Source organism: Balaenoptera borealis (assembly GCF_965194805.1).
Source record: "Balaenoptera borealis genome assembly, chromosome: 1".
In the NCBI taxonomy this organism is placed as follows: domain Eukaryota; kingdom Metazoa; phylum Chordata; class Mammalia; order Artiodactyla; family Balaenopteridae; genus Balaenoptera; species Balaenoptera borealis.
In genome coordinates this window covers 89,036,419-89,049,253 of record NC_138860.1, presented here as the reverse complement: position 1 = coordinate 89,049,253, position 12,835 = coordinate 89,036,419, and the positions used below count along the sequence as shown (strand labels likewise).

Sequence of the window (12,835 nt, the reverse complement as noted above, 5' to 3'; positions counted from 1 at the left end):
CAGAGGAAAGGGGCTATGTCTTTTTGATGTTCGAGCCTTTTCAGCATCCAGCACCGTGCCTTGCACATAGTAGGTGCATTCAATAAATGCTTGTTAAGGAATTAGTGAATGGGTCCTTAGGAGGAAAGAATGAAGATGAAACATTTCTCTCACGATGAGGACGAATATTTCTCAGTTTATTTCAGATATGAATCAGCTACTCAGCGTAAATTGTGCTTCTATATACTCACCAGGTGTAGAGAAATGCTTTGGCTGAGATTGAGAAATTCATCTCGGGAGAATAATATGGTGGGCGGGGATCTGAAAGCTCCGAACCGCGAGGAGGGGGCGGAGTCACAGAGAGTTGGAGCGTTTCTGTCCAATCAAAAGGAGACGGTAGGAGCAGGAGGGGGAGATAAGGGGCAGCGGGAGATCGCGAATCCAGCCCAGTTACACGAGCCAGCCAGCCGGAACAGCAGCTTCTCCGTTTAGGTGTTTCTGCCCAGGGAGAGCTGCCGATTCCGAGGCCGACTCCAGCAATGGCCTTTGCAGATCTACGGAAAGTGCTTATCAGTGATAGCCTGGACCCTTGCTGCCGGAAGATCCTGCAAGATGGAGGGCTGCAGGTGGTGGAGAAGCAGAACCTGAGCAAAGAGGAGCTGATAGCCGAGCTGCAGGTTAGGCGAGCGGGAGACAGACTAGGGCTGCGAAGCATCCTCCGCGGACACTGGCGGACCAATTCCGGCCCAGCGCGCCCCACCCTCACCCCCATCGCTGCTGTCAGTCTTGGGGTCTCCCGAGAATGGGGGCTGGGAAGGGGGGGGAGGGAGAAGAAGGAGGGAGGAACAAAGGGCGGCAACCTGCAGGATGCAAACTTTCCGTTCCGTTTGCAACCGCGTGTTTCACGTTGGCATGCCTCCCGCCAGCATTGCAAAGTGCTGGCTGCTTCAGCTGGTCCTGTAGGCTGCCCGCGGGATGCCAGCGCGGCTTCCCAGGGCCGTGGCGCGCAGTGGCCCTGGCAGCCCGGCGCCGCCTCTCCCCACCTCGCGCGGGGGCTCCGGGGGAGGGGCGCCAAAGTGGCTTCCCTGCTTGGAGCTCAGGGACCGGCGATCCTTCCCCAGCCAAGCCCTGGCTCGCCCAGCCAAGTCCTGCTTTCCCTGGGGGGCCCCGGCGGAGTCCCACCCTGTTCCGTGGCTGCTGGAGAAGCTGCAGGGAAGGGGGCCCGGCTGGAGCGGCAAACGCCATACCCGCCTTTCGTCTGATGCAAGACTGCGGAGAGTTTTCACCGCCCCTCTGCCGCCTGGGAGCGCTCGGAGGAAAGAGGGGCGGGCGGGGGGCGCCCGAGATCTCCGCGCCGGCCACGCGGCAGTCGCCTCGGCCGCAGCTGTCCAGGCTTAGTCTCCGCCAGTGGGCTCGGCGGGGTCAGGAATGGCCAGATCGGACGAGATTCCGATCCCAAAGCCCCCGGAAATGTATATTTCCTAGCAGATCTTTCTCAGGAACGTTATCACCGTTTGTGCAGTTTACTTCAGATCTTTCTCTAACTTGTTTGTAAAAATCCTGCGAGGTTTGGTGGCCTCTTCCTGCCTTATAACATTTATTTCGTGAACTCTTCACTCCAGTTTCTGCACTTCTTACTTCTGTACGGTGCCCAGCGCCCAGGTGTCTCTACCCGACCCGTCCGGATGTATTCTCCCCTGCCCCCGAACTCCCACACCCCGCAGTGTAGCCTCCTACCAACTTCAACCAGTCTCAGCGCGGGATCCACCCTCTCCAGAGTCCCTTAAATCAAACCACAGAGGTAGCTGCTGTTGCTTTAGCTGTGAGGCAATCGCATGGTCTTCATAACTGCCATTGTATCTCCTGCTGTGTTTCTCCATGGAACCCCTGCCGCTTCCCCCCCCAACCCCGTGGTACTGTATTCTGCCCCTGGCTTGTACGCAGAGAAGTTTCTGACTGGTCCCTGTCTCTTTTTTTTTTGGCTGCGTTGGGTCTTCCTTGCTCCGTGTGGGCTTCCTCTAGTTGCGGCCAGAGGGAGCTGCTCTTCGTTGCGGTGCTCCGGCTTCTTACTGCGTGGCTTCTCTTGCTGTGGATCGCGGGCTTCGGTAGCTGTGGCACGCAGACTCAGCAGTTGTGGTGCACGGGTTTAGTTGTCCGCGGCATGTGGGATCTTCCTGGACCAGGGCTCGAACCCGTGTCCCCTGCCTTGGCAGGTGGATTCTTAACCACTGCGCCACCAGGGAAGTCCCTGGTCCCTGTCTTAAAGAAGCTTGTCAGCTAGTTAGGAGCCTGGCCAACACAGGGTGAGACAAGTGACCAGATGACACAGTACTTGAGTGCTAAATGAGACCATCCGGCAGCCTAGCCTCTGCCTGCTCCACTGTGTTGCAAATGGAGAGAAGCGGGTGATCAGCCTGGACTCGGTGGGGGCCAAGGGCTCAGGACGTGATCCTTGCACTACCCTAGGACTGGATGGGAAACAGGCACCTCGCACTTGTCACCTCCTCTTTTGTGCAGATGGTATCAATGGCCTTGGCTCTGGGCAGTGGCCAGAAGGAAGTGGAGTGGTCTCTAGATTCTCACCTCCACCAGACCACTGGGTTGGGAAGAGTGGCCTGGACTTGGGGCTTTCCAGCTTTGTTATGGAAATTAAAATTCTGTACCCCGGGGGTAGGGTGGGATGAGAGGGAGTGGTAAGTGTGGAATTGACTAGAATGGGAGGCCTTGGTCACTAGTGGAGGGTTTGTTTCCATGGTGTTGGGAGGTTGGCTGGGTGGGTGCTGGGAATCTGGGGCTGGAACTTGGAGGATGTTTTAAAGGCACTGAAAACTCCTGGCAGGAGAGGAGGGGTGTTTGTTGGCTACATTGTTGGGCGGTTTGGGAGTGCCCAGTCTTCATGTCTGTCTTTGTAAAAAACACTAGGTTCAGACTGCTGGTTAGTCTCCTTGGGCCACTGGAGGGTCCTCATATCCGCACTGCCTCTTGTTATTGCATGGAGAGGTGCCTGGGTTAGTGGCCCTGCCCGCCCCTGCTTAAACCTTTTTAATACTGAAAGAAACTGGAGCCCATTGCCTGAACCAGGCCTGGCCTCCGTTCCCACTCCTTGTATTCTGGGCAGGCACAATTTATTCTCGCTCACTCTGTGGTCAGGAAGTACAGTCATCCCCCAGAACCATGCTTTTCAGACTTGAAGCAAGTCACAGCTCATTAGTGGGTAATGAAGTCCATTTAATGGGTCATGATTAGCATTTAAAAAAACAAAATAAGAAATATCAGAGAGCAATGCAGATAGTTAAGGCTAAGTATTGTGTCACGAAATTTGTTTCAATTATGTGTGTGTTTGTGGTGTGTGTGGTATGTGAGTATAAAATCACAACTTAAACATGTGTTTCTTACTGTGGGTCTTAGTCAAAAGTTTGGAAAACACTGACTTGGAATAATAAAGCATCTTGTTTGGAACTCAACAAAACCCTTACTTAGACGGTGTACCCCTCTTCTATCAGCAGATGTCACATCTTAAATAAGCCTAATATGCAGGAACATTTAAATCTTAGCATGTATCAGTGGCTTTTAAACTTTGACCATGGCCCACAATAAGAAATTCATTTTACATTGTAACTCACTATACACACACATATGTGTACACACATACACTAAAGTTTCATGAAAGAATACCGTTACTATATGTGTTGCGTTCTGATATTTTCTTCTGTTTCATTAACTAGCAATGCTGGTCAGAATCCTCTAAATGCATGCTGGTAATGCATTTAATTTACTGAAGCACCTTTATATCTTTATTTCAGAATTTGAAGAAAGGAAAAGAAGGGAATAAAGTTCGATGCAAGAGTCCATGTTTTGAAAGGCTCTTTTAAAATGCAAATTTCTAGCCTTTACACTAGGATTTGGTTTGCAAAAGTTAAATAACCATCTACTTAATCAGGATTACACATATTGTGCCAAACACCGCCTACCTGCATTCTTTATAGCTGGGGAACATGATCTGGAGAGTTTCTCTGACTTCTCCTGTGATGTAAGTCAGAAGCAGGAGCAATGCTAGAATCATCCCCAAGGCCAAGCCTGTTCTTGGGAAAGGAAGCATGTGTGAACTTGAGGAATGTGAATGGGTTTCCACTGCTGAGTTTGCATAGTTTGTCCGGAACAGCCGTAAATCCAGCAGAACGGTGGCCTGTTGTTTTCCAGCTCTGAAGCAGCTGGGGGACTGGGAGTGGGGAGGAAACCCAAGTGTAGCAAATGCCTGTTCCAGCCTGCATTCTTATACAGATAGAGCATGCACAAAGCAGAGAACAGTAGATAGCAGAGTGGGTGCAGTGTTGAGATTCCCACTGCGGGAGTGCCAGAGAGGACCTTGGGGTGCTGCAGAAGAAAGTTATAATCACTGCAAGCTGCAGGGAAGATGTGGGCGGATTTGCAAAGGACTGCAGTTTGCATAAGCAGAGGAGAGGCGTGGACTGCAGGGAGCCAAGTCTCAGAGGGATGACCTGGGGCCTGAGAAGGGGATGGGGCCTGGAGTGCAGGGGTTTTGGGGGGTCAGCAGGAGGTACATTGGCACACAGGCTCTCAGTAAATGCATGCTGATTGAATGAATTCTGTTTTTGTTTTGTTTTGTTTTTTTTTTTGCCATACCGTGTGGCTCAAGGAATCTTAGTTCCCTGACCAGGGATTGAACCCGCGCCCTCAGCAGTGGAAGTGCAGCGTCCTAACCACTGGACCACCAGGGAATTCCCTTGAATGAATTAATTGATGATGTGTTTGAATGAACAGGAACAGGGGTAGTTGAGGGTGTAAAGGGTCTTGAAAGCCCGTGAACTCTGGCCACAGGAATGCCCGGATCGTGTGGGACCAGCGTCTGCTGAATGGGAGTCTGCAAAGGCAGATTCCCACTTGGGATGAGCTCGGCATGTACATCTGTGCTGGTCTGACTGGAGGCTCTTCAGACTTCTTGGCTTCAGAGAAAGCTGGGACACACCCTTGAGGGAAAAGTAGAGAGAGACTGCAGGATAAATCTCTGTAAGGGAGACCCTTCCGCAGAGAGAGGTTGTGCTTGTTAAAGAAAAACGCCATGCTGTTTCTGGGTTTGTCCTCAGGGTCTGCAGGAATGGGGTGGACTCCTGGGGACTCTGCATCCTCTTCCACAGCGGGTCTGTCCTGTGGGAAGCAGATTCCCAAGGTTTTCGGAAGGGCTGGCAGCTTTGGAGCGAGCATTCAAGGAGCATTCTATTCAGAACCACAGACACAAAAGGCTTGGAGTGCCCGTGAAGGGTCCTCCATCCGGCTGTCTGCGGTCTGGCACAGCCCCCAGCCAGTGAGGATGCATGAAGCATTCACGCCTCCAGAGAAGTAATTCTGCAGCCTCTCTTGAACAATCATCCCAGTGTTGAGAAGCCCTCCAGATCTAAATAGGCTGCAACATAAGCGCCATTCCTCTTCTTCCCTCCGTGGAGAGAAAAGAACTCTGTGCTCTCTCTGCATGTAACTTGTCCAAACTGGTCCCAAGGCTCTGGGCTTGCACACAGTAAACACAGTGTGGGTCCTTGCCCTGGGAGCCAGAGGCCCATGACCTTTCTCTGTCTCCAGAATCCGTGTGGTGGGGAGGGAAGAGAGAAGGTTCTCGTGGAATCCAGCTGGGTGCTCCACTGGGGAAATGCAGTGTGGCTTACAGGTGTCAGATCGGATGTGGGAGGGACCCAAGGGGCCATCGGTTCTAATGCTCTTATGTTACAGAAGGAGACCAGGGTTCGGGGTGACATGACTTGGTACAGTGACCCAACTTGTCATTGTCAGCCCTAGGCCTAGAACCCCAGCCTCCTGGTTCCCAGCTTGCTGCTTGTGCAGTGACCCTTGCTGCTTGCTCACCAACCTGGGACAGCCAGCTTGGGACAGGGTGTGTATTTGCTCACCTGCTCCATTTCCTGGGGATTCTCATTGGGTGTTTGGCAACAGTATCCTTATTCTGCAGAAGATACCACTGGATTCTGGATGAGCTTAAGGAAGATTGTCCTGGGGTCTGGCTTAGCCCCAGTAAAATGGCTATGATGAATCCAGAAAGTCTGATTTTTCACATAGGTGTAGTCTTAGTCTAATATTGCCTGGTTTTCCAAGTAACTATGGACAAGTTTAATTATTTTCTCCCCTTCCCCTTACTTTGGTTTCGATTTTAGGAAATGTTTTTCTTTTAACAATTTGTCTTTTATTCACTTCATTTATTCATCTATTGAGTGCCTTCTGTGTACCAGGCATAGGGGCTTACAAAGTAGAATCCAATCCCACCTCTTCCCATCAGTAGCTCCGTGTCCAGTGGAGGAAGTGACGACCATTGAGCGGGGCCAGATATCATGCCAGGCGTTGTACCTTCCTGTCTCATTTCTTCCTCACACGCTTAAGGAGGCCGAAGCTCAGAGTCATAGCTTGTCAGGGCTGGAGCTTGGATGTGAACCCAAGCCTGAGTGATGGCGGAGGCTTTCAGATGTGTGTGCATAAGCATGCCTTCCTTTCCTTGAATGTATCCAAAGTCAGCTAGCCTGCAGGAACTCCCACTTTGGACAGAAGGGCTTTACGAGGTCTCAAAGACCAACTCTGTGGATCCAGGTGTTTCTTCTTCTGCCTCAGGACTGCGAAGGCCTTATTGTCCGCTCGGGCACCAAGGTGACCTCTGATGTCATCAACGCGACCAAGAAGCTGCAGGTGGTGGGCCGGGCTGGCACGGGCGTGGACAATGTGGATCTGGAGGCCGCAACAAGGAAGGGCATCCTGGTCATGAAGTAAGTCGTGGAAGTGGTGGGGTGGTGGGGGGTTGGTGTGGCGACTGACCGTGAGGAGGGAGGAAACACCTGTAGAGAAAGCTGGGTCAGAGTTAGAAGGGCTTCCAGGAGGCTGCTTGCTCCGGGCCAAGTCCAGACAGGGGGTCAGCGCTCACAGCTTAGCGGTTCCCCGGGGTTTTTGACACAGAGGCTCTCTTTGTAATCTCAAAATGCTTCACAAACCTGCCCCCTAGATGCTTGCATGCCTGCAGCCTGGTTGGGGAATCAGTAGAATGCTGGTGGATTTGTCTCAGTCCCTGCTTCAGCCCTGCCCTTCCCCCTCGGCTGTTTCATCTGGAGCCAGGTTCTGTTGGCTCTGCTTGACTATGGTCTCCCTTGTGCAGCTGCATAACCTTTGCTAGTAGACGGACTCTCCCATTCTCTCTCTTCCTCACTTCCCTGCACCCTGTGGGGGCCGGGAACCCAGTTTCTCTTTACTCCGGGGCCAAGAGGGAGGGGGTCCCCTTTAGAGCTGTTTTTGCAGAAACCCAGGGCAAAGGTCATGGCAGCATGCCAGCGCTAGGCAACACTCATTTCTGGCTCCCGTCTGGCATGTAGGTGGTGTGGCAAGGTTAACCCCTTCCACTTCTCTGTCCTCGAGCCTTTCCTCTTCCCTCGGGAGCCTCACTGTCCTCAAGACTTTCCCCTCCCTTCCCTCCACGTGCCTCCATAGGGTCGGGGTTAACCAACCCAATCGTCTGCCTGAGGTCAATATCCAACAGAAGAAATGTTAACCAGTAACCCATCCTCCAATCTTGCCCTGGACCCAGAGGCGCCAGCCCCTTGGTCCCCACACCTCTTCCTGTATCCCAGGTAACCTGATCATTCGCTGGGCGAGACAGGAAGCCAGGTGTTCTTATGGAAAGACAGACTCTGAGAGTCTTTTTTTTTTTTTTTTTTTAAACTTTTGAAAAGTTCTGGATTTTCAAGGGAAAGAAACTGTTTTTTTGGTCTACTTTATTTTTTTATTTTTTTATTATTTTTTTTTATACAGCAGGCTCTTATTAGTCATCAATTTTATACACATCAGTGTATACATGTCTGAGAATCCTTTTATCTTGATTTTTAACTTTTTAAAAATAGAATCTCTTGACCTTTTTTCACCTTATAACCTTCATTTCCAGAGAAGAAAAGACCCAGTAGAGGGAAAGGAGGGGGAACACGTGTGTTAATAAATTATTCCAAGAGCAACAAGAAAAAGCCTTTGAGAAAAGAAAAATAGTTTCATGGGTATTATCTCTATTTTCCTTTCTGTAAGATGGACAGGGTCAACATTACCCTATGATTTAACTTGTGGGGATGATTTCTCAGTGCAAAACTTGTTGAGAAATAGAAGGAAAAGTCAAACAGGAGGAGATAAAAATATTAGCTTTGTTACTAAAAATAAGCCAGGTTGGGCAAATTGATAAAGGTCTGTGGGCAAGGGGCTGACCTCTGTATCTGTCACGGGTACAGCCTCAATAAGACTGATGGCATGAAACTAACACAACAGTATAAAATCAACTATACTCCAATAAAAATTTTTTTAAAAAAGATTAATGGTATGGAACAGCAGGGATTTGTGCTTTCTGTAGGCAGGTAGATCCTAAAGTAAGAGGAGAGAGAGAAGGGCTGAGCCACACGTCTCTCTCCCAATCTATTGAGATACTTCTCTGCCCCGGGAGAAGTGAGTTTGGGTAGAGAAATGAGTGTGTTTCTCGAATGGAGGTCCCTCCGCAGGAAAACATAAAGCCAGGGCAAAGGGGTTTTCTTCCAGCCCTGGGGTTAGGGCAGGAGTACATCACAGAACCCAGGGCAGTGGCGTGGTGTTAGGGATTTTCACTAAGAACACGTAAGTTCAAAACGTTGGCGAGAATGTGGAGAAAAGGGAACGCTCGTACACTGTTGGTGGGAATGTGAATTGGTGCAGCCACTGTGGAGAACAGTTGGAGGTTCCTCAAAAAACTAAAAAAAGAACTACCACATGACCCAGCAATTTCACTCCTGGGTATATATCCAAAAAAACCAAAAATGCTAATTCTAAAAGATAGGTGCACGCCAACGTTCATAGCAGCATTATGTACAATTGCCAAGATATGGAAGCAACCTGAGTATCCATCGACAGATGAATGGATAAAGAAGATGTTTTATATATATATATGTATAAAGTGGAATACTACTCAGCCATGAAAAGAATGAAATTTTGCCTTTTGCAGCCACATGGATGGTTTTGGAAGGCATTATGCTAAGTGAAATAAGTCAGACATAGAGAGACAAATACTGTATGTTATCACTTACATACGGAATCTAAAAAATACAGCAAACTAGTGAATATAACAAAAAAGAAACAGATTCACAGATATAGAGAACAATCTAGTGGCTACCAGTGGGGAGAGGGAAGGGGGGAGGGGCAACGTAGGGGTAGGGGGTTAAGAGGTACAAACTATTAGGTATAAAATAAGCTGTAAGGATATACTGTACAATGCAGGGAATATGGCCAATATTTTATGATAACTGTAAATGGAGTGTAACCTTTAAAAATTGTGAATCACTATATTGTACACCTGTAACTTATATAATATTATACATCAACTATACTTCAATTTTTTAAAATAAAAAAAAAAAACATAAAACTAAACAAAACAAACAAAAAGAACGGGTAAGCTTATGGAGCAGGAGAGAGAGCACAGCGTGTACTAGAGTCTTTCCACTGGGACAGGAGTGGGAATCCTGGGTCTGGCTGACCGATGTCCCCCATCTTCTTCCATCTTTAGCACCCCCAGTGGGAACAGCCTCAGCGCTGCGGAGCTCACCTGTGGGATGATCATGTGCCTGGCCAGGTAAGTCCCTGACTTCTGAGCAGAGTCACTCTCTGTGGTCTGTCAATTATTATGACTCCCTAAGCAAACTGACCCCGAGAAACTTAGAAACAGTTCAGCTTGGTGACATGCAGGCTGCTAAGAACCTTCAAGGCCGTCAGTCCTCAACTGAACATTCATTCCACTGGTTCTGGCACACCAAGGTCAGGTGGCTTCTCAGGTTGTTTGCAAACACACAGGATGTGCACGAATCTTACTGTGTTGGGTGGTAAAATGACTGTATGAACACTGCTGTTGAACAGGCAGCAGGTCAGTGGGAAGGGCAAGGAGCCAGTGGGAGGGCGGGAAGATGCTCTGGGTCCCTTTGCAGATCCGCAGATCCTTAAACCAAGGAACCCAGGCAGCCAGGACCCCTCACGTCACTACTCAGGCCTGAAACCTTCTGGGGCTGAGGAATGATTCTTTTCCCTTCTCAAGACCTGTTCTCCTCCCTGCTGGGAGAGGATCTGGGGGAGTTCACCTTTGTTCTAACTCTTCCCCAAGATTTCTACCTGAGATCTTAGGTATTCACTGATATTCACTGATCAGTGAAGAAGAGAGGAGATTGGAGAAAGGGAAGAACAGGGAGAATTGCACAGCAGAAGGGACCCAGCCCGGAAGGGGGTCCTTGAGCTGGCTGTCTGGATCTCCCAGAACATCTGGAGAAGTGTTGAAGCCTGATGCCCTGGTATCACTTGTGCTATTAAATTCAGTGGTGTTTTTTCTTGGTTTTTTGGGGGGTGAGGGCGCGATCCCAGTGCAGCTTTCTAATTCTCTCACTTTTTTTCTGGAGGTGGTGTTTCCCTTGGGAGTCAGGAATAATCTTCCTCCTATTCCAAGACCAGCTTTACTTAAAGGAGTAGGCAAAGTGGTATGATTTAGGGGAAGCACCCTGTTGCCAACCACTCATCATGACCTCACTCATCATCCAAACCAAGAAAGAAGCACCCTATGAGAAGGAATCACCAGTCTCTCATAACCCCTGTGTGCTGGTTTAAGCAGACCGCTTTCCCAGCAGGGCAGCAGTAGAGGGGGTGGGAAGTGTGGACGGTAAAGTTGAGAGCATTGGGCAATGTGGGTGGAGAGCAGGCCTGAATGGGCCTCACGGTGGGGGACTTTGAACAGATTTTGCCTGTTCCTGAGGTGCTGCAGAAGAACAAGGACACGGAAAGAAAGAGAGGAGAATACAACAAATGTAGATTTCACCGTTCTGCCTGCTTTATTTTCTCTTGTAAGTCAGGCCGGCCTCCATATAATTCTTGGGAGGTCCCTTGCCCATGTCATGGTCCTCCCTAGACTGGCCTGGTGAGGATCCCGGATCCTGAAATGTTGAAACCTGGGGAGGCACCACGGCCAGCTGGGTGGAGCACCCAGAGGGAGGGTGTGAGGGTTTCCTGTGCTCCGTGGTGCTGCACGCACACCTCTTAGATGGCACCTTGCAGTCAGGTGGGCAGAGGTCGGGAGGCCGGAGCTGGGGGCTCTGTCTCACTCGGCCAGAGGCATCTGATCTGGCTGGCTTTGCTGAGGAGGGAGCACTTCCTCAAGGCAAGTCATTGTCCTAAATGACATTCCTGAAATGAGGCCCCATGGACCAGAGCAGTGAGATGGAGCTTCTTCCATGAACTTGTTACGTAAGCTTTGCTGAGTTTACCCATGAGTTCGTGGGACTCTGATCGTAGAACAGATTCCCATCAACCTCACCCTCAGATGGAAGTCTGCGTCCTGGTAACGTATAGACAGGAAAGAATGCTTTTTATAAGAAGTCAGTGAAGTGGAAATACAGGAACAGTTATCTTGGAATCTCTTCTCTCTCACACACGCAGACATGCACACACCTCTGAATTTTGTGGCCGGCAGGAACGCCTGCATTTAAATACTTAGGGGGCTAACTGGTGGGGATGTCTTCCTTGGCTTTGAATTGATTCCACTACTTCTAGTTGAGTGATGCTGGGCGAGGTATTTAACCCCCAGTGGCCACACCCCACCCCCATGCAGTTGTGAGCATTAAATGAGCTGATATTTAAACATTGTTTCTTGTCTCTTCCTTTCTAGCTTCTGGAGAAGCCTGGAGGGCCATGTCCCACATGACACATCTTGCCCTCTGACCTCTCACATTGCCCTAACTTCCTCTGTCCTCTCCAGAAAACACATAGAGACTCAGACCTCCATGTTGACCAATAGGAGGAGATAAGCTGTGGAGTGTGTGTGTGTGTGTGTGTGTGTGTGGTGGGACAGGAGGTTGTGTGGTTGTTGGAAGTGTCTGGACTACACCACCCGCCCACCCCAGTCTAGCCTAACTCTCAAGGGAGAATAAGTATTCAGCTGTCCCTTGATACAGTGGAAGATGTTGTAGGTTATGGCTCTGGATGGAATAGGAAAATGGAAATCCTTGAATTTCTGGGACATTTGATGTTATCAAAATCCACCAATACCCCATTTCATTATCCCTACAAACCCTGGAGGATTAGCTATTGCTTTTTACATGCCCAGAGTCACTCAGGCTGATACTCCAGCCGCTGAGATGGACTCAGAACCTCCACCCAGACACCTAGCTGGAGACAAATCCCAGGGCTCCAAGTCAGGTCTTGCCAAGGGTTTCCCCCTGCTACCCTCCCTTGACCGTCCTCGGTGTTTCGGAACCTGAGCCCCCCAGACCCGGCTTGAGCTTGGTTCCCTGGGGGAATTGCCCGGCAGAAGTAGTGGCTGTGCAGCCCTCACATTGCGCCTCCTTCCCGGGCTGGCAGGGTCTGGGTGGGCCCGCTGACTCTGTCTGTCCCTGCAGGCAGATTCCCCAGGCGACGGCTTCCATGAAGAATGGCAAATGGGAGCGGAAGAAGGTGAGCAGCCGGCCTTGCGTCACCCCACCTGGCTGGGTGCCCGAGGTCCACTCTGGGTGCTGACTTCCACTTCTTCGCCTGTTTGCAGTTCATGGGAACAGAGCTGAATGGAAAGATCCTAGGAATTCTTGGCCTGGGCAGAATTGGGAGAGAGGTGGCCACCCGGATGCAATCCTTTGGGATGAAGGTAAGAGGTCACCAGACCCCTTTGATGTGGGGCTTCCCATAGCAATTTTGGAGGAGGCAGCTTTGCTTGAGAGAAGCTAAAGGCTTTGCCCTAGGAGGGCCTGACCCCCCCCCCCCCTTTAGAGCCCCTGAGTGAATGGGTGACAAAGCCAGGGAGGGAGGGAACATTGGCCTGCTG

The 12,835-nt window shown here is 50.2% G+C and overlaps 1 protein-coding gene across 1 annotated transcript in view; it reads left to right on the top strand.

Annotated features, from left to right (window-relative positions):
- The first annotated feature begins 394 nt into the window (after nucleotides 1-394).
- PHGDH (phosphoglycerate dehydrogenase) overlaps nucleotides 395-12,835 on the top strand; it is a 31,549-nt gene continuing 19,108 nt past the window's right edge. Inside the window, exons 1-5 of the mRNA XM_082369373.1 lie at nucleotides 395-656; nucleotides 6,607-6,758; nucleotides 9,551-9,616; nucleotides 12,417-12,471; nucleotides 12,560-12,658. Of these exons, the coding sequence (XP_082225499.1) occupies nucleotides 519-656; nucleotides 6,607-6,758; nucleotides 9,551-9,616; nucleotides 12,417-12,471; nucleotides 12,560-12,658 (510 nt within the window). The 5' untranslated portion in view covers nucleotides 395-518. The remainder of the gene's footprint in view (nucleotides 657-6,606; nucleotides 6,759-9,550; nucleotides 9,617-12,416; nucleotides 12,472-12,559; nucleotides 12,659-12,835) is intronic.